This window comes from Triticum urartu, chromosome 1A (genome assembly GCF_056163025.1).
Source record: "Triticum urartu cultivar PI428250 chromosome 1A, HENAU_Tu73, whole genome shotgun sequence".
Taxonomy (NCBI): Eukaryota; Viridiplantae; Streptophyta; class Magnoliopsida; order Poales; family Poaceae; genus Triticum; species Triticum urartu.
This window is the reverse complement of record NC_141873.1, coordinates 114,567,459-114,587,603: the sequence shown is the minus strand read 5'-3', so window position 1 is coordinate 114,587,603 and position 20,145 is coordinate 114,567,459. Positions and strand designations below refer to the sequence as shown.

The following is a 20,145-nucleotide window of genomic DNA, read 5'->3' as shown; positions in this document are numbered from 1 at the left end:
GTACATGAACCAACACCCTTTGTACAAGCTCCAATATAGAATAAGAGAGCACCTTATTTATTATGTCACATTCTATTGGGCAAACTATATACAACCCATTGAAGTTGTTGTATGTTAAGGTGTTGGAGATGCCCTTATATGTGTTGTCGCCCACGTGTCAGCGGACCAGGACATCCACAGACCACAGCCAACGCTTCGCATCGCCAGTTCGCCACCACCATCTGGGTCCCTGAGGACGCACGCGCCCACATGTCAGTGAGCGGGACCAAAAACGGATAACTCCGTTCTCTCCGTCGGAAACAGAATGGCCGCCGTCAGTCCCTCTACAGCCAGCCCCCCTCTCTCCCGCTCCGAGCGCGGTCCCACGAGGGCGCCCCACATGTCAGTGACAGCGAAACAAGCCAGATGGCGCCTGCCAGCGTACTTGCACAGCACCGCCGCATCCGCACCGCACTGGCCTCTTCCCCTCCCACGCTTCCTTTTCCCGCTTTTCGCTTCCGCTCCTCCTCCTCGCCGCCCCCGCCTCCGTCCCGCCCGCTAGGGTTTCCGCCTCGGCCGCCGACGACGAAGGCCAGCGGGTGCACGCCGCCTCAGTGCCGGTGAGCTCTCTCGTATAACCCGTACCGCGTGCTGCTAGCTTGCTGGGGCTGGTCGTGTCCGTTTCCGCTTCGGGTGTACGGTGTACGTACGGCGCAGCGAGGGTTTTGTCCCGCGGTGGCGTGCTCCGATCATGTGCGACGGGGGTTCGGTGCCGGCGAGCGAGCTCTCTCGCCCGGCTCGAACCCCTTGTCCGCGCTGCTTTGCCGTACGGTTTTCTGCTCGCTGGCTGGAGGCAGGGGTTTTTGGGGTTTCTGCATTCGGTGCTGTAGAGAAGGTTTGGTTTCGCGGTGGTGCGGTCGGATCGTGTGCCCCGGGGTTGGGGGAGTTTCCGCGGATCGGTGTCGAACGATCTAGGGTTTCGTGCTCTGCTTGGGTGGCCGTAGCGTAGCCTGGGCCCGTTGTGCTGGTTCGGCTTGCCCGTTGGGGTGAAATGGAGGTGCATTTGTGATCAAGGGACTCCTTTTGCCGCTCGCTTGGCATTGTTTTATTGGGCTTATGAGAGAGAGGCGAATTGGGCTGTCAATTTTGCAATAACAAAGCCATGGCTCAATGTTTGCTCAAACAAATAAAGCTGAATGTTCGGTGTGCTGTGCTTTGCTGGTTGGCTGGTTCGATCCATGAGTTCGTTCTTGGGGTTTGTAGGAATAGAGGAAATGGGGGTGTGAAGAGTTTAGCTCTGCGTAGGCTCAGATTGATAGCATGCGGTTTAGCTAGCCACGGATAGGCGAGTTACACATGTTCGAATTGCCCTGGATTGGCGGTTACAATTATTGCAATTGCTTGTGTAGTTGCATAGCTAACTAAATGGACTTGTTGCAAATACCACGATCTTGTTTCTGTCATCGCACTGTTTGGGGGGTTTTGGGATGGGATTTTGCCCTGTGTTTGTTTGGGGTATAGCCTTTCACTTGTTTCCCAATGGTTTTGAAATGATGCAGCATTAGCAGGTTTTGGAGCAAGTTCTGTTTTACTTTTAATGGATGGATCGGAATTTTTTACTGTGGTTGTTAGGGATAGGCAAATGGGTCTGTCAATTTTGCAATGACCAATTCATAGCTGAATGTTTGGTGTGCTTTGCTGGTTGGCTGGTTTGATGCATGTGTTTGTTACTTTGTTCCATGTTTTTGTGTAGTTACATGGCTAACTAAATGGGCTTGCTGCAAATACCATGATCTTGTATTTCTGCTATCGCGCTGTTTGGGGGTTGTGCCTATGCTTGTTCGGGTATAGCTTTTCACTTGTTTCCCAATGGTTTTGAAATGATGCAACATTAGCAGGTTTTGGAGTTAATGAACTAAGTTCTGTTTTACTTTTAACGGATGGATCAGAACTACTGTTCAAAGGTCAATTTTTATTACCAAGCGATGCTAATAGATGATTCGGAATGTTGGAACTGTTGGTTGCATGGGTTGCCTTGTATGTTCAGAAGCTAATTTCCTAATTATGGTGATGAACTGATCGTGAGATGTTTCAGTTGTAGATCGCACCAGTGCCCGTCTTTCAGAGTGACTGCATTCGATGGATCTTGAGGCAAACTCTGAGCTCATATTTGGAGAGGAATTCTGCTTTCCTGCTAACGCAACTTACTATCCGACTCCATATGGTCCAACTGGTAATAGTTGATGACTTCTTAATTAAGTGATTAGTCTTGCTGGTTGAGTTGCATAGTTAATTACTTAATGTATCACCTGACTTTATTCTCTTGGTTGCAGGAATTACTCTGCCTGCTGAGTTGTATGAGCACCAGGCAATTTGGAGATGTGGTGATCAAGATCTACATTACTTGGTTAGTACTGCAGAAGTGCAGAATGCTAGTTTCGTTCTTGATTCAATTGTTCTCCAATGTGTTTGATTAGGTATGTACTTGTCCCTCGACAGGGCCAACAGGCTGAAGGCACATCATACTCGTATTATGTTGTCCCTGACTATGGGATTGCACATTCTCCCCGTGGCCCTTACCCTTCAGAACATTGTACCATAGCTGATGGCAGGTTTGCTAGATCCCGAGAGTATCTTGCTAAGACTGCTGACATCGCATGCCACCAACCAGTTCCTATACCCCACTATGATGTTCTTCCACCTGCTGCACAGTGGGGCCCAGCTAGCACGTCGCAAACTCTTACGTTCAATGATAGTCTGTTCATCCCCACTGATCAAGGCCAAAGTTTCCCTGTTGTTCCAAAAAAGGGTATTACATGGAATCCGTCTCTACAATCAACTAGTGTTTCTTCAAAGAAATTCGAAAACCATGCTATGCTATCAACAGTACAACTGCATAGTACAGATTCATGGAAGCAAAATCTAGCAGCTGGAAGTCGAACTATGGTACCTGCTAAACTTCGCCGTGCTCTACAGGTATGCCAAATGCCCTCACACTTGTAATTGTTGAGTTATCCTTCTATTTATGTTAGTGTTAAACTTAAATAGCCAGGTCCTGTTAACGCCCTTATGCCTGTCATTCCATGTTGTAAGTACAACTGTACAAGCTAGTGGTTTTCTTTGGCCCTTCTATAGTAAACATTTATAAGAAGAGGTTACATAATATATTTGTAGTTGCAAGTCAAGTGTTGATAATTTTTACATTTATGACGGTAAATGCAGAAGAAATGTGCTTACTACCGGATGCATGTATTACTCATGCCCCGGTTGGACATTCTGATGCCATGACCATATCTTCCAAACCTCCGTTTCCATGTGCAAAAAAAAAGCCATCTTATAATTTTCCATGCTTTGATGACAAATCTCCTTATGGTTAGGCATCACGGCACTCTCTACATGGGGGAGTTCCTCCTGTCAAGTCCTCGCCGCAGACTAATCCATCATACAACTATAATGCTTCACATGTTGGATCAGACCTCCGTAAGATGGCCATGGCTGAGAAATTCCAACCAAGCTCAAAGCCAAGAAGCCATGTAAATGGTTTAACTGGAAAGTTGAGTTCAGTGTGTTGGCCGAACTTAAGTAAAGAAAAACAGCCAAGAGGTTCGACGTCGTCAGAAATAGTTGCCACATCCTATACATCAAAGCTGCATATTGGCAATCCAGAGGGGAAAATCATCATTAAGACTGATCAATATAACAGAGACGATTTCGAGGTGGTGTATCCCAATGCAAAATTCTTTGTTATCAAGTCTTGGGGCGAGGCAAATGTTCACAAATCCATCAAATATGGTGTCTGGTCGAGTGGTCTTCAGGGAAACAAGAAGCTGGATAGTGCATTTAGAGATGCTCAAATGATAGCTGCAAGCAGTTCTACCTTGTGTCCAGTTTTTCTGTTCTTTTCGGTGAGTTTATGTTAATTTAAGGTGTATGGCCTGTTCTATTCTATTTCCTGTTTTTGATCTTGAATGCTGAACCTAAATCATTGTCCTAACAGGTCAATGAAAGTAACCATTTCTGTGGTGTTGCTGAGATGGTTGGTCCTGTTGATTTTCAAAAAGACATGGACTTTTGGAGCATGGATAGGTGGGTTGGAAGCTTTCCTGTGAGGTGGCACATTATAAAGAATATACCAAACGTCGCCTTGAAATGTATCTTGCTGCGGAACAATGAAGATAAGCCTGTCACCTCCAGCAAAAATACACAAGAGGCACGTTTCTGAGATATCTCACTAGTTTTCTTGCACAGAAAACAGCTGTAACTTAATAATGATTATTCACTCTGCATGTCTGTACATGTTTGTGTTGGTCTAATGTAGAGTTTGTTGTTTGCTTGCTACTCCCTCCGTACCAAAATAATTGAAGTTCTTGTCTTAAGTCAAGCTTTTTAAAGTTTTGACCAAGTTTAGAAAAATCTGCTAAGCTCTAGAATATCAAATGTATATATAATATGAAAATATATGTCATAATGAATCTAATGAAGCAACTTCGGTGTTGTAAATGTTGATATATTTTTACATAGACTTGATCAAACTTAATGAAGTTTGATTTGGGTCAAACTTGGAGCTTCAATTATTTCGGAACGGAGGGGGTATTTCGGTACTGGCCCTGCACGCTGCTTTCACAAACAAACAGAAAATGAAAGCATGATGCTGAATCAATATGACTGGATAGCTTCGTTTCTTGGATGATGTATTCATCAATGAGAATTCATGCATAGCTTTGTTTTAAGCTTGGGGCGTATCTTTTACTGCCATTTCCCTTGATCTCACTCTGCAACCTCCCACTGTTTTACTTGCAGGTACACTATGTTCCCGGAACTAGTATGCTCAGGATCTTCAAAGGTTCAAAAACAAATGGATGTCTGCTTGATTGCTTCACAATGTATGAGGCGGAAGAAGCAAGAGGCAGAAAATGCAGGATGTCCAAGCTTAGGCGTGATGCTCCACGTTTCATACCTGTCCCTAAGCTGTCTCTGCGCCATGCCTACGTTCCTCGGCAGCCCAAAGCTGACAGAATACTGATGGACAGAATTATCAGGGAGACGCACGATCTGGCAGGCAAGGGAATGCAGCAGAGCTCATGGGAAGAATCTGGGAACCTGGCTAGATATTCTGCCACGGCATCTGCACAGAAAGAAAACCGTAGCTATGGAAAACCGGCTCGTGAGGATGTGGTGAAAGCTATAATATACCAGCAGCCCCTAGCTTCAAACATGCCGGCTGCTCCGGCTGGAGGACAACTAACCTGGGAGAAGGTTGAAGTCGGGCCAGTTGAAAAAGACCGCCCACAAACTGCTGCCAACATCTCATCAAAAGCACCTGAAGAGAATCCAACTGAAGTTAACAATGCCTTGGTGCACAGTGCATCATCATCAACTCCAGAGACGATTTATGAAGAAAAGAAGATCATTGGGGAACACTGTGCTCGAGCAGTCAGTCCTCCTATGAGTGAAGCCTGCTCAAGTTGCTTGATTGGTGATGTTCTGCGCATTGGTTCGATGCTGGTCCCGATGAAGATGCCCAACTAAAAGATTCGAAAACCTTCCTCCTGTCAGCCGGAGCCGTGGTCTTGCTCGTTGATAGGAGGGTTCTCTTTTGGGTTCTGACTTGCTTGGTAACCGTGGGAGTAAACGTTCTTCAGCTTAATATAAGTAGGGCAGCCTGGATTTTAGGCTCAGGGACAGAGGCTTTCATGCTTTTCAGGATCCTTTTTTGGGCCTACAGTCTACCGACTATCTGGAAAGGAAATATGCAAGTAGTGATGCGTTAAATTAAACATCTTGGTAACGATGCACGAACTTTCTGTTGCTCATTGAGGTTTTCCCCAGTAAATTTATTTCAACTTTGTCCGACCCGTTTTTTCTACTCGATTCCATCAAATATCTAGTATCCTTGAGTCCTGTTGGGTTGTGTGTGCATGCATCATGGAGCTAGCTGTCAGTGAGAACTTGGATTAGGTTGGTTGGTGGTGCATTTTGTACAATATTAAGCCTGCATGCTCTAGGAAGGTAGTGTCAACCACCTAACCTAAAGATGCAGCATTCTCTTTTCTTGTGCTGGTGACTATCATCGTCTTTGGTCGAACCACCGCTCATGAATGAGAAAACAATGCTAGCATCTGGCAGGTTTTCATTATCTATGCATCTCTGTGCTGTGCGTACGCATCTATCCAACCTTGTACTACAACTTAACCTGGGTTAAACAACCACACAAAAGCTGAAACCATCCATCAAGTGCCAACCACTCTTGTAGCACCAATTACCAAACCTGGTTCCCATTTGCAGGCACGAACAACAGAGCGTTCATTAGGTGCTAACGAACTGGACTGAGATAGATGGATCGATGATCCATCCGGCAATGCCGTTGGGACGTTGCTTTACAGGTCAATGAATTATCTGGTCAGGTTCTCTTTGTTTTGAGTCGTATTGTATCCGGGCGTGAAAGCGCTCAAGGCTGTCACGCTTTTCCTACTACTGATCTGCTTTGCTCACTGCCACCAACTGCTACCACCATCGCCATGATGCGGTAATATGTTACTGGTACTGGCTTTTCGGCAACCTCATCATGACCTTTTTTTTCCACGTAAATAATGTCAGCTGACGCCTGTGCATGGTTGAGGAGCTTTCAGTTGTTCATACGCCCCGTGCTGCACACACACACACACACGAGAGAGAGAGAGAGAGAGAGAGAGAGAGAGAGAGAGAGAGAGAGAGAGGAAGCTGCACACCACAGCACATGCCAACATTCTAGCTTTTCTGTCGAGGGTTGGCAACATACTTGTTCCTTTATCAGCACTGCAATCATTTCCTTTCTTTTTCCGAGTTGCCAGATCCGATAATAAGCCGCCGACAAACGAGGCAGAAAATTTTGGCACACCAGGAAATCGTTAAACATGGCCTCCTTCCCAATTTTGCTCTTCAGATGGTGTGCCACGGGTAGCTCCCCTGCACTGCACTGCGCGGGCGTCGCGTGCGCTCAAGGTCATCGATCGACAATAGTCTCTCTCACCTCGTCCTCCACACCGGACGTACGGCCGGGCGCTTCCTCTGCCGCGGTTGCACGCTACCGACCTGCCGGTGCGCCGTCGCGGTCGCGGCCGCGGCTTCGCAAAGGGAGCCGACGGAGGAAGAAAGCCAACAACATCCCACCAAACACGAACGACCTCACTTGGCCTCCTTGACCACCACCGCCGATCCACCAGACACCGGCGTTCTTCCATACGTCAATGACAAGTGACGACAACGACTAAAGCGCGCCCTTTGTGTGCGTTCCACTTTCCGCTGAACCGACGATGCCACTCGCACTCGCTCGGCGGTGGTCACTGCAGTGCGCTCGTACAAAGAAAGGCAACGGACGCCTGTGGATCATAATTCTCCCGTCACCTCTTTCAACAGAAACGGTACCCCCGTCGACTCTGAATCACAATTCTCCCGTCACCTTTATATTTAGAAAAATACATGTACAACTATTCAACTCTAGTGAAAAAAAAGGATCACTGAGTCCAACCTCATATTTTTTTTCTTTATTTCAATGGCAACGATGGCACACACAGCTATTTATATTTAGAAAAATACATATACGACTTTATGTGATGCAACAAAACATCTATTACAAATCCTCGCAACATACTACTATGATATACAAAGAAAAAAAAGACCATGGCCCCCGCGTGCCCCCGCGTCGCTCTCCCGGGACGACACGTGCGGCGCCTCCGCCTCCACCTCAGGGACCCCTCCTCCCCGTCCCTCTTCCCAGCCGGAGTCGGCGGGCAAGGCCTCGTGCGGCTACTGGCGGCGGCGGGGTCGTCTTCATCCACCCTCAGTTACCCTAGGGCTTCTTCAACCCTTGCTAGATGTGACGTCACCGAGCATTAGTACTCCACTGCCACTAGTCTGCTCGTCGGCCTGGGGCGGGGTGGACGAGGGTAGGAGGTCCAAGGGCCATCTCGTCCTTCTCTTGGACAGGGAGAGCAACTCGGTGCTGCCCCTGACCAGATCTGGGGTAGGGCCTGGGTCGCCATCCCGGGTAGGGGTGGCCGCGGCCATGCTCGTCGGGAGCTGACAGTGCTCGGCGAGGAAGGGGGCACTCGGTGGTGCAGCGACGTGGATCAGTCCCAATCCGGCATTTGGCTGAGTTGATCCAGAGTGTAATCTATGGACGGCTTGATGTAGATGTTAGAATTGTGTCGAATATTTTGTACAAGGTAGGTTATAGTTGGACCATGAGTCGTACGGTGTGTAGATAGGATAGAGAGTCGTGTCCTAATAGGACACTACTATCCTAGGCCTCTTATATAATGAGAGGGTAGACACACGATATAACCTATGCCAACATAATAGCACATGCACGAGGGGGAGCCGGCGGCGTGTGCCAGCACCCGAACGGCTGGGGTGCGATATTGTAGCGGTGTCATGGGAAGGAGCGCTCGTAGTCAAGCCCCGGGGATGTAGCCATATCGGTGAACCTTGTTAACAAATCTCGGTGCCATGCTTGTATGATTGCTTGGTCTTCGATAGATTGACTGTGCGTCTCAGATTTATTCTAACAGTAGATGGCATGGATGTGCAGCGACATCAATGGATCTTCTGGCCAAATCGGTAGTCTTTGGTGGTGAAACATCTGTGGCCACTATCCCATCTAAAGGGTGCAGGTGACCCATCGACCTGCTTCGTCCTGATATGGCGGTTCTCGCTCGGGCCTATAGGTGATGGTGTGGTCACGTGCTACTAGGTGATTACTAAGATGGGACCAAGGATCGCGGGTCTTTAGATTCAAGCAACGACGAGTATGTTCTACTGCCTAATACTGTTGCCACGAACAAGGAGGGGAGAGCAGGTGGACGGCACGGGACTGCCAGAGCATCTTGAATTGGGATTTAGGGTTGCTTACAACTTTCCTCCTTTAATCTCCATTGCAAAATGTGGCAGCGACCTTTGTTGTTCAGAGCTATTAGTGACGGCCGGCTCTTGTCGTGGCTCGACTGCTGCTTGTGCGAGCATGATATTCATTGTGTGGCATCTCACGTCATACCGTGCTATGCATGTAGTTGTCGGGATCATGGAAGGTGGTGGCGACTGGATGATTTGATTTGGTGATGCTTCTCAAGTATCGGTCTCGAGCTCCGGGGTGAAAACCCAAGGTTTGGCCCTTATTGGCCATATCTGGAAATGGCGATGTTTCTTATTACTTTGTTGAAGGCATTGTTGAACTGTTTCTTCAAGGTGCAAAGCCATGATCTGGCCTTCGGTGGTTAGATCCAGCAATGGTGACGCTTGATCTCCGTTCCCTTCCTGAAGGCGTTGTTGTTGGACAATCCTTCTCGCTGTACTGGCGATGTCAAGAGATGGTTGGTGAGGATATGTTTGTTGTTGTAGATTGTTGATCATTGTTTTGATTGCTTAAGAGATTTTGTTTTAAAATTTACTCCACCAAAGCATGGCTTCGGTCTTGTTGACTTTGCAAGTTGCCAATGTGATTTTTGTGTGGCCGTGCGGTGTTTGGCTATGTGCATCCTAACTATACAGAGGACGGGTGTGTGTTCATTCTGTTTGTATCCCCTTGATGTTGTATTTGAGCTAATAAAGTCCACTCTTTGTCAAAAAATGACATATAGTTCATATGCTCTTCGTGAACCAACAGAGGCACAAAAACAAGATAAAAAGAGCTTCCCACCTGGAGGCAAGAGATTCTTGTACTAGTTGGAGGAAAAAGAAGAAACACTATCACACGAGTAATCCTCAGGTCATATAGTTAGGTGACGCAAGGGGAGGCTCCATGGCTCGAGTGGAGCAAGGGAGGGTAGCTGGCGGGTATCTCTGCTCATAGTATCCTCGTAGTGTGCCATTGTGCTCGAACAACCCGATAAAGAAGACCTGGGCCGCTGCCTCCTTGTCGCCCTCTGACTTGGATCACTCACCCTTCTCATCCTCGCCGTCTTCCTCGCCTGAGGCATGCATGGAGGATAACTCCCTCAAGGTGCAAAGGACGGCATGTTGTGAGTTGCTAACCCACAAGTACAGGCAATCATAGCAATCTTCGAGGGTAGTATTTCACCCAACTTTATTGATTCAACACAAGGGAAGTCAAAGAATATTTATGAGCCTTTGCAGTTGAGTTGTCAATTTAACCACATCTGAGAAATTATATTTCTGCAGCAAAGTGTTTACTAGCACAGTAGCAATAGTACTAGTAACAGTAATAGTAGCAGTTTGTGATGATTGTAACAGTAGCAACAATGAAAGTAACTTAGCAAAGACCAATATGAGAAAAACGTAGGCATTGGATCAACGATGGATGTTTGTGTTGGATGATATTCATCATATAACGGTCACAACCTAGAGCGATACACAATAGCTCCAATTCATCAATGTAATGTAGGCATGTATTTCGTATATAGTCATACATGTGTATAATAAAAACTTGCATGACATCTTTTGTCCTACCCTCCTGTGGCGGGGTCCATAAGGAAACTAAGGGATATTAAGGCCTCCTTTTAATAGAGAACCAGAACAAATCATTAACATATGGTGAATACATGAACTCTTCAAAATACAATCATCCCTAAAGAGTATCCCAACTATTGTCACTTTGGGGTCTACAGATCAGAACAATAACAAGTGCATATAACTAGCATATAGGAACAAGAACTCAAATATATTCATGAAAACATAGAGGGTTCAGATCTGAAATCATGGCACTCGGGCCCCATGACAAACATTAAGCATAGCAAAGTCATCACAACATCAATCTCAGAACATAGTGGATACTAGGGATTAAGCCCTAACAAATTGACTCGATTACATGACAAATCTCATCCAATTCCATCACCGTCCAGCAAGCCTACGAAGGAATTACTCACTCCTGATGGTGAGCATCATGGAATTGTTGATGGAGAAGGGTTGATGACGACGACGACGAATTCCGCCATACGAAGAACCAAATGGACTCCAGATCAGCCCTCCCGATGAAGAACGGGAGACGGCGGCGGCTCCGTATCGTAAAACGCGATGATTCCTTCTCTCTGATTTTTTCTCCATGAGACGATACTTATATAATTGGTCTTAGGGTAAACAGAGGCTCGTGGGATCCACTAGCTCACAGGGTGCGCCCCCTGAGCTTGTGGCTCCTGGGTGGCCCCCTCCAGTAGTTCTCTTCGCCAATATTTTTTATATATTCTGGAAATAATCTCCATAAAATTTCAGCCCAATCTGAGAACTTTTATTTTTGTACAAAAATAACACCATTGCAATTCTGACGAAAACAACGTCAATCTGATTAGTTCCATTCAAATCGTGCAAATTAGAGTCCAAAACAAAAGCAGAAGTGTTTGGAAAAGTAGATACGTTTGGGACATATCAACTCTCCCAAGCTTAACTCATTGCTTTTCCTCAAACAATTCAGTTGACAAACTGAAAGTGATAAAGAAAAACTTTTACAAACTCTTTTGTTCTCGTTGTTGTATATATGCTTAACTAGTGTTCAAGTTTTCAGCAAAGATTATGAACTAATCATGTGAAGGATAATACTTAGGTCTCATATTTACTAATGACAATAACATAACCAACTAGTGAGCAATGAGAACATATCTCGGATGCTAATAATTTGTCAAAACAATCATGATATAATATGATAACATGGTATCTCACTAGCCCTTTGTGAGACCGCAACACACATAAATGCTGAGCACCTCTGAAGTTCAAGCAACGACTAAACATTGTAATTCATGGTAGAAGAGATCCAGTCATGTCACACCCGACATTAAGTATACTCAATGAATAGAAATGACAATAGTGCTCTCCAAATTGATGCTTGAATAAGAAGGTGATGACTCAACAATAAAAGTAAATAACATAAAAGTAAAAAAGATAGGCCCTTCGCATAGGGAAGCAGAGATTTGCAGAGGTGTGAGATCTCGAAGCTTAAAACAGAGATGAATACATTTTGAGAGGTGTGCTTTTTCCTGTCAATGTTATAACCGAGGATTTTCAATATCTTCCATGCTCCCAAGCAGAAAGGTAAAGTTTACTCCCCCTCAACCATAAAAACACAAGCCATGGCTAGCCGAATGCTCGGGTGCCCTCCATACAATCAACTTTCCGGGAGAGTTTGTTTCATTATATTTTCCCTTTTTAGATTATAGGACTGAGCATACCAATTACCAGCCTCTCTCGTGTAATGACAAGAGAGTAAACACCCATCGTGAGAATAACCCGCTTAGCATGCACTACAAAAAAAGACACTTCCGTGATGATACGTGTTTGTCACAGCAGGTCACGTTTTCTGTCATGCATGTACATCCATGATGATTTTATGACAGAATCAAGATAGTCACCTGTGCTATCATAGAAGTGTTTCATGACATTACCAAAATTATCATCACAGAAGTGTCCACTTCCATGACGATAAATGGCGCGTCATGAAAGTGCTTTTGTCAAGGGTGACCGACACGTGGCATCCACCGTAACGATTCGCCGTTAAGCTATCGGGTTCGGTTTCGGATCCGATAACCTGTTAACAGCCAGGACCAATGAGGATTTTCCACGTGTAAAATTCTCATTGGTCGGAGGAAACACGTGTTGGCTCATCGTTAGGACAGATGTCATCCACTCATTGGACAGGAGGCGCCTATGATAGGTCGACACGTGGCACGGCCCAACAGTGGCCCATTCCGGTGAAAAAGGCCACCCCAGTAAAAATTAGCAGGCCGGCCCATATAAGGCCTACTTGTGTTAGGTCCATTTAAGCCCATGGCCCATACGAGATGTGCCAATTTGGCCCATCAACGGCCCGTTAAAGATTTGACACCATTGCAGCCCATCGTCAGTTCGAGCCCGTTAACAGCCCGCTATATATTTGGGCTCAATATCGGCCTGATGTGATTTCGGCCTGTTAACGGCCCATTCAAGGGATGGGTCAATTTTCAGGATGTACATCTTTCGGCCTTTTAGCGACCCATTTAAGTGTTGGGCCAATTTCTGGCCCGGTGTGTTTTCAGCCTGTTGACGGTCCATGAATGAGTTGGGCCATTTGTAGTCGGACCTTAGTTTTGGCCTTTTAGTGACCCGTTTAAGTGTTGGGACAATTCCCGGCCCGGTGTGTCTTTCAGCCTGTTGAGGACCCATAAATGAGTTGGGCCATTTGTAGTCAGACCTAAGTTTTGGCCTTTTAACGGCCCATTCTCTTCATGGTCCAATACCAGCCCAGTTTCTCTTTCGGCCTGCTAAAGGCCCACAACACAGTTGGGCCATTTACTATACGACCTACCTTTTGGCCTCTTAGCGGCACATGCTCTTCATGGTCCAGTACGAGCCCGCTGTCTCTTTCGGCCTGCTAAAGGCAAACAGTATAGTTGGGCCATATGTAGCCCAACCTTAGTAACGGCCTGTTAACGGCCCGTGAAATCAAATGGGCCCACCTGTCGCCCGCTTCGATGTCGGCCTGTTAACGACTCGGGAGGTAAGAGGGCCGACCATTAACTTTCGGCCTGGTAACGACCCATTAACTTAATGGGCCTACTAAAGTTCGTACATGTCTTTAGGCCCAATTAGATAATTTGAGCCCATTACGACGAGCAATTATGCACAGAACCAAAACCGATCAAGCAAAGGTATGGCATACAAGGAAAAACGTTGCACATCCAGCATATACTACAGGAAATTACATCCACTAGGCAATCAAACATTGATGCCAGTGCAAATAAATGAACATAACCTAACGATCTACAACGTCACAATCTGCAACCTCAGCGCGGATGATGCCCATAAGCATGTGGGCAAGTTCTTGCTGCTTTGCTACACTGTCTCTGAAAACATTGATCAGTTGTTGTTGCGCACGAATGTGCACCTCTGATTCCTCCCCCATTTCCATCATTGCTTCAGCCATTAATTGGTTCACAAACATAAATTTTTTCTGTTGCATTCGAGACAGAGGAAACTGAACAGATTCAGATGGCGATTTTGGCAGGCTTGTATTATTGATAGTGGAGAGTGTCTCGACCACTGCATCATAACATAAATTAGGAGGGGAACCGAACAAATTAATCATGAGTTATTGCCATATTACCTGGCCTAGATTTATTGGAAAGAAACAATGGGGTTGCCTTGCTGTTTTCAGAGTTTGTCTTCTTATCTTCAGCAGCCTGCACCAAATTAACACACTAGCATTGATATCATTGGCTAGGTCAGATAATAGGAAAGCAACGTTGACACAAAGAACGTTTGGGGAACTAGCCTACATCAAATTAACACAATATGGCACAACTATCACCAGCCAGGTAAGGTAATACGAAAGCAACATTGACAAAATGAATGAATGGGCAACCAGAGCAGCACTAAAATTCAGTAATGTGCATGATATGAGATAGTACACTCATGCAGCTCAGTATGCAAAACTACAAGGCAGTTTTCCTTACAAAAATCAACATTGGCGCCTTTAACATTTTGCTACAACTAATTTTAGATCAGATAAAGGTTGGATTCACGCAGATTAACAAAATACATGATGATGTAAAAATATAGTGATATACAATAGGTAGTTACATCAGCATTGGAGCATAGAGAATTCCCGCAAGATATTTTTCTCGAATACGATCCCAATGGAGGAAGTCTTCTATTGTTTAACCTTATTTTCTAAAAGAGATATGTGTAAGAAACATGTAGAAAATATGATCAGAATGCTATAAAATTTCATGATGCGAGGATACACACACACTTCTTAGAATGGAGTTGACATATTTTTGCTGGACTGGAGCGGACTAGTTCTTTGGTGACTGGAATCTGCTTATAATCAGTGGGAGTTGGGTTTCTCTGTGCTGGAGCAGTATCTGTGAAAACTGGAGTTGGTTTATTATCTCCTGGCGTTTAGATCTTTTGCAAAGACCTGGTTTGTAACCCTTCAGATTCTAACATAGACGTATTCCCCTTGCATGCTTTATATAGAAGAATGGTGCTTCAATTATAAAACATGCTACAACAGAGATGGAATAGGTACCGAAGAATAGAAAGGCATGACATATTGACATGTATTCCCTCTATTCGGAAATAAATGGATGGTTCTAGGCATATTTCAGTTCTAGGTACATTCAGTTTTATCCATTTCCGCGACTTGTAATCCGGGCGAAGGGAGTATGATGTAAGAGCTAGGGATACGACAGGACAACAGTGTAAAAAACACTACTTGAATGTAAAATTGTATGCTAGCGGAATACATACAGAAAAACACTAAGGCAACATATGCGTGTATGATTGGGAAACTAAGATGGCATTGCAAGAGACCACTAGAACATCACTTCAATGTAAAAAACATGGTATGAAAGACAGATGAAGTACATACTGATGAATAACAATGCATAAGATATTGAGAAGCATGATGTCCAAACTAAGCAGATGGCATTGCGATAGAGTAGAATGACAGTACTTGAATTTGAAAACATGTTATCATGAATGGAATAGATACTGAAAAACAGGAAGGCATGCCATATTTACATGCATGATCAGCAGGCTAAGCACAAGGCATTGCAACAGAGTAGATGCACTCCAGGACATTATATGCATGATGTACCCATATCAAGGGCCAAGTTAGAGCAAGGACCTTATGGGGTGAATAGGATTCATCATCTTTCTGCAAGTCTTGTGAAGAACTGCCTTTACATGTTCCATCATATTGGGTATCATTGATGTCAAGTTTGTTGGCCGTTACATTGCTCCATGAGGTTCTTGTCGATAAATCAGTGTGTGCAATTATATCTGACATGCATGGAAGACAACTAGTAGTTAGATTTATGTAATGAGTGCCTGTAGGAGACGACATAAATAGTAGGACTAGGGTTAACTAGCAGCAATAGGTCTCAAAAACTAAAGGGAGAACACAGATGAAAGATACATAATATGTATCGTTTGTACTCGAGATTAACTTGATGGCACACAAAAGTATTAAGGAACAACATAGGTTATACTAGAAGTGGTATAATACTATAATCACCAGCATGTGGGATAGCATTGGCTGATGGATGATAACTATGGAACAACGTTCCCTAAAGAACAAGTCTCTTAGCTGAACTATGGAACACCGTTAACTCCTGAAAAAGACCCGTAAGAGATCAACATGAATATACAGTGAAATGTGATAATCTATTTTCCATGCTTAGATGAATAACAAAGTCATAAATGTTGCACACAAGTAAGATGAGGGTACAACCTATCTGGCCGCCATCCATAGGAGTGAGCATCATGTGCTGACTTTTCGATGGCCCTGTAGTTGTTGTGGCTGTCCATGTCGAGCACTCACATTCGATGCAGGGAACTATTGAGTGGGGACTATAGCTCCCTTCTGGTGTATGCTTCCCTTGTTGGAGCAGCTGTGGTGAGTCAGAAGACGGTGTGGCTGAAGATGCAAAAAACGCATAATGTTAAGAACGACACATCTCCCTGATCTGAAGAAATACCCTAAGAGATCAACAACATGGTACGAGAGTGGTCACACGTCTGTTGGCTGAAGACTAAATTGGGGTCACATGATTTTATTTTATTTTGGTACTGTCCGATCTACGCCGGATGGCTTGATGGCCGTCTTGTGCCTCCCGGCTGACACTGTTTGAAATCTTCCCCGAAGAGCCAGCGACCACCGGCAAAGCAGCCTGCCTCCGCCGTCTATGGCCCCGACCAAAACTCCGCTCCTTGCCCCACTGCACTACCGTGGTTGCGTTGCCCCCAGGCCAATCCACAAAGACTCGCCGTCATCCAGATCCGGCGGCGGCATTACCTTCAACCCACGCAACTCTAAGATAGCCATCTAAGCGCTGCTTCCGCGGCGGACTTGCGCCCCCGCACCCCTGCATTAGACACCAGCCAACCAGTAGCCTAGGAGCTCCGCCGGCTCGAGGGGTGCTGCTTCCCATTGGGAATCGATTGGCCCAGAATAAAAATTCAGACAACTGACGCCTAAATAAAGTGATTTGAGATGAGGGTGCGACCTATCTGGTGGCCCAGTGAAGTAGGCAGCTCCAGCTGCCTAGTCGGTGAGGCCGGCGCGGTTGCAGTGGCTACCGGCGGCAGGGAAGCAGAGATGTCGCGATGGTCGATGGCTACGGGGAAGCAGCGTCGGGGCTCTGGACGGGTCCAAAGTTGGAGCCGCTCCGGCACCGTGAACAACGGCGGGGGTGAATCGACTCCGGTACGGTTCACGCGGCCGTCGTCGAGGCAGCTCCGGCAGCATGGAGTAAGAGGCACACGACCCAGTGCACGACGGTAAATGGGCAGCGTCTTCGGTATTAGAGAGGAGGGCGACTGTGAATTTGGTGCGGTGGGGGCGCCAGGGAGGAGGGGCTGAGGTTTCGCGACTCGGGAGAAGGGAGCTTTCGGGGACAAGGTGATTTGGCGCCCACGAGGTATGAATGGGGAATTGGGAGGGGGAACCATGTCTTACGGACGCATTTGTCTGAAATGTGGGGGGGAGTTACAGTTCTACCCCTGCCTTTAGGCTTCTCGGCTTGGGTCTGTGTACTGAGGGTCGGGGATAGTAGAGTAATTTTGCTTCTCCCAAATAGTGGGCGCGGGCGATTTTGGGCGAGGAGGGCGTGTTTTGAAATATAGTGGGCGCGAGCAATTTCGGGCGAGGAGGGCATGTTTTCAAATATAGTGCGCGCGAGCGATTTCGGGCGAGGGGAGCGTATTTTGAAATAGTGGGCGCGAGCTATTTCGGGCGAGGAGAGGGTGTTTTGACGACCATGGTTTATGAATTTTCGGCACATGTCATTTCGGCCGAGGAGAAGGCGCGCTTGGATGAAGTTACGAACCTACCCTCAATGTACAAGGGGTCAATTGATGCGTGTCCCACATAGGCCGGTAATTCCACGTCTCCCATTTATTTGCCCAGGCGAATTCCACCGAGCAAAGCATGTTTAACGGTTCGTTCAAATTTTGGGAGAACGAGCATCCACGTCTACCTTACCAAGTCGATTCGATTCAAATTTTGAAATATTAGCTTGCCACTTCTTTTTTAGATGGAGAGATGATGCTCGGGAGTAATGTGTTTTTACATGCTCGTTTCTAGTGATTTACTATATGACAAATAGTTGACTCACTCAAAAACGTGAATCAAACCCAAAATGAAATATCTCGATTCAATGAAATAGCTCGTTCACCAGGTCAAAATAGTGAACTAAATCCAAAATTGAACACCTCAATCGAGTAGCATGTTGTACAGTATTATAGTACTCCATGAACATGTTGGAAGTCAAATTAATGAACTTGTTTGATATACGCATATCTCCGTTCATGTGTGGATTGTAGACAACATGTTCTCTAATTTAAATATTTGAATGCAAGTATATATCAAAACATGGTTTATATCAATCTTTTATTAAAACACGACCTCCCCCTCTTCCGGACTCCTGCTCTCTCTCTCTCTCTCTCTGAGACAATCTTCAATTCTGTCGCACGCATCCAACACACAAACCTTTTTGGTCCATATCCCTCTCTCTCTGTGTGTCTCTCTCTTTGTGTGTGTGTGTGGGGGGGGGTCTTTCTAGTTCACATGCATATATACTCCATCTTTAGGTCTCTCTCGCACACTATGTATGATTCTCTAGTCCAAGCTAAATATCTTGGGTGCACTCATCGTACGCACACAAATTCCTTGGCTCGTTGCCCGTAACTCTCTCACGCACCACTCTGTCGTCTCGGAGCTCTTCCCTCTCTCTCTCAAACTCTCCATCTACCTGGGTCACACATACACATGCATATCTCACTCGCACTCGATAGACCCATCTAAAAATCTATCTCTCTCCCTCGTTCTCTCTCCATCTCACATGCACACACACACACACACATTCTCATGCCTAGCCAAGTATGATGGCCTCTCACTCAAATGTAGGCACACGCAGTCCCCCCTATATGTGTATGACTAGCTAATCTTAGTCTCCATCACAAACATGTGCATGGTCCTCGATTTCTCTCGGGGCATCTTTCTATCGCGCACGCACCTCCCTCGATCTCCCAACCATATAGTCCCCTCACGATCTCGAGGGGATCTCTCTATCGCAAACACACCCTCTCCCTCCCTCCCCATGCGTCCATGTTCTCCATGTGTCCCTCTCGACCTTTGTTCCTTGTTGGCCAGACCTCTATTTGACATGTGCTATAGGGGTGTCTCTCTCCGTTGCAAACAATCACGCACTAGCTATCTTCGTGTATCTCCTCACCTCGCTTTTCTATCTCGGAGATGCATGCGTGATATGTTTGCATAAGAAACGAAAACACACATTCTTTCTCTAATTTATCGTTTGTTGTCCCTTTCTCTTTCACACACATACTCTTTTTGCACACTCACTCATTCTCATTCACATGCACTTGATCTCTCTCGACTTAGGCACTCTCTTCGGTCCATAGCATATAGATTTATTGAAAAGTCAAACATCACAAAGTTGGATCATGTACGTGGAGAAAAACATTTACATCTAGAACGACAAACATATACCATTAGATTCATCATGAGATGTAGTTTTGTATGATGTATCTTTGCTATTGTAGATATAAATAACATTTGCATAAACCTGATCAAAGTTTCCAAAGTTCGACTTCTAAATTTTTTACATGCACTGCATTATCGAGCGGATGGAATATCTCTTTCCCCCTCTTAGCTATCCGACGCACCACTCAGCATTATCGGGGCTCCTCTATCTTTCTCAAACTTTATATCTCCCTGGTTCACACATACACATGTCTCGCTCGCGCTACATATAGACCCATCCAACACTCTCCACCCTTGTTCTCTCTCTATGTGACACGCACCCCCTAAGTACCATAATCCCTCATTCCATCATAGGCGCACGCACTCCCCCTAAGTATGATTATCTCTCACAAGCCATCTGGAACACACGTATTGTCTCCTTCCATCCATACGTCTATCTCGATATCTCTTAGGGTATCTTCTATCGCGCACACACCTTGTCACTCGATCTCCCACCCATTTAGTCCCATAACGTTCTCCAGGGTATCTCTCTATGACTAACATACACTCTCTCCTCCCCATGTCTGCATTTTCTCCGTACGTCTCTCTCGACCTCTCTCCCTTGTTTGTCAGACCCCTCTTGGCCACGTGCTAGGGATCTTTCTCTCTCGGTTGCACACAACCACACACTATCTCCTCGCCTTGCTTCCGTTGTCGAA

At 45.8% G+C, this 20,145-nt stretch overlaps 1 protein-coding gene across 2 annotated transcripts; it reads left to right on the top strand.

The window, feature by feature from the left end:
- Window positions 1–427: 427 nt before the first annotated feature.
- On the top strand, window positions 428–5,834 carry LOC125551004 (uncharacterized). 2 transcript variants are annotated; one of them, XM_048714151.1, is made up of 7 exons: window positions 428–599; window positions 2,075–2,212; window positions 2,313–2,386; window positions 2,479–2,955; window positions 3,357–3,884; window positions 3,977–4,189; window positions 4,780–5,834. In XM_048714151.1, exons 2-7 carry the CDS (start codon window positions 2,119–2,121, stop codon window positions 5,506–5,508), a joined length of 2,115 nt encoding a protein of 704 aa, XP_048570108.1. In that variant the 5' UTR covers window positions 428–599; window positions 2,075–2,118; the 3' UTR covers window positions 5,509–5,834. The 2 variants fall into 2 exon arrangements, with proteins under 2 accessions (XP_048570108.1, XP_048570213.1); XM_048714256.2 differs by having other exon boundaries at window positions 435–599; window positions 2,081–2,212.
- Window positions 5,835–20,145: the final 14,311 nt, after the last annotated feature.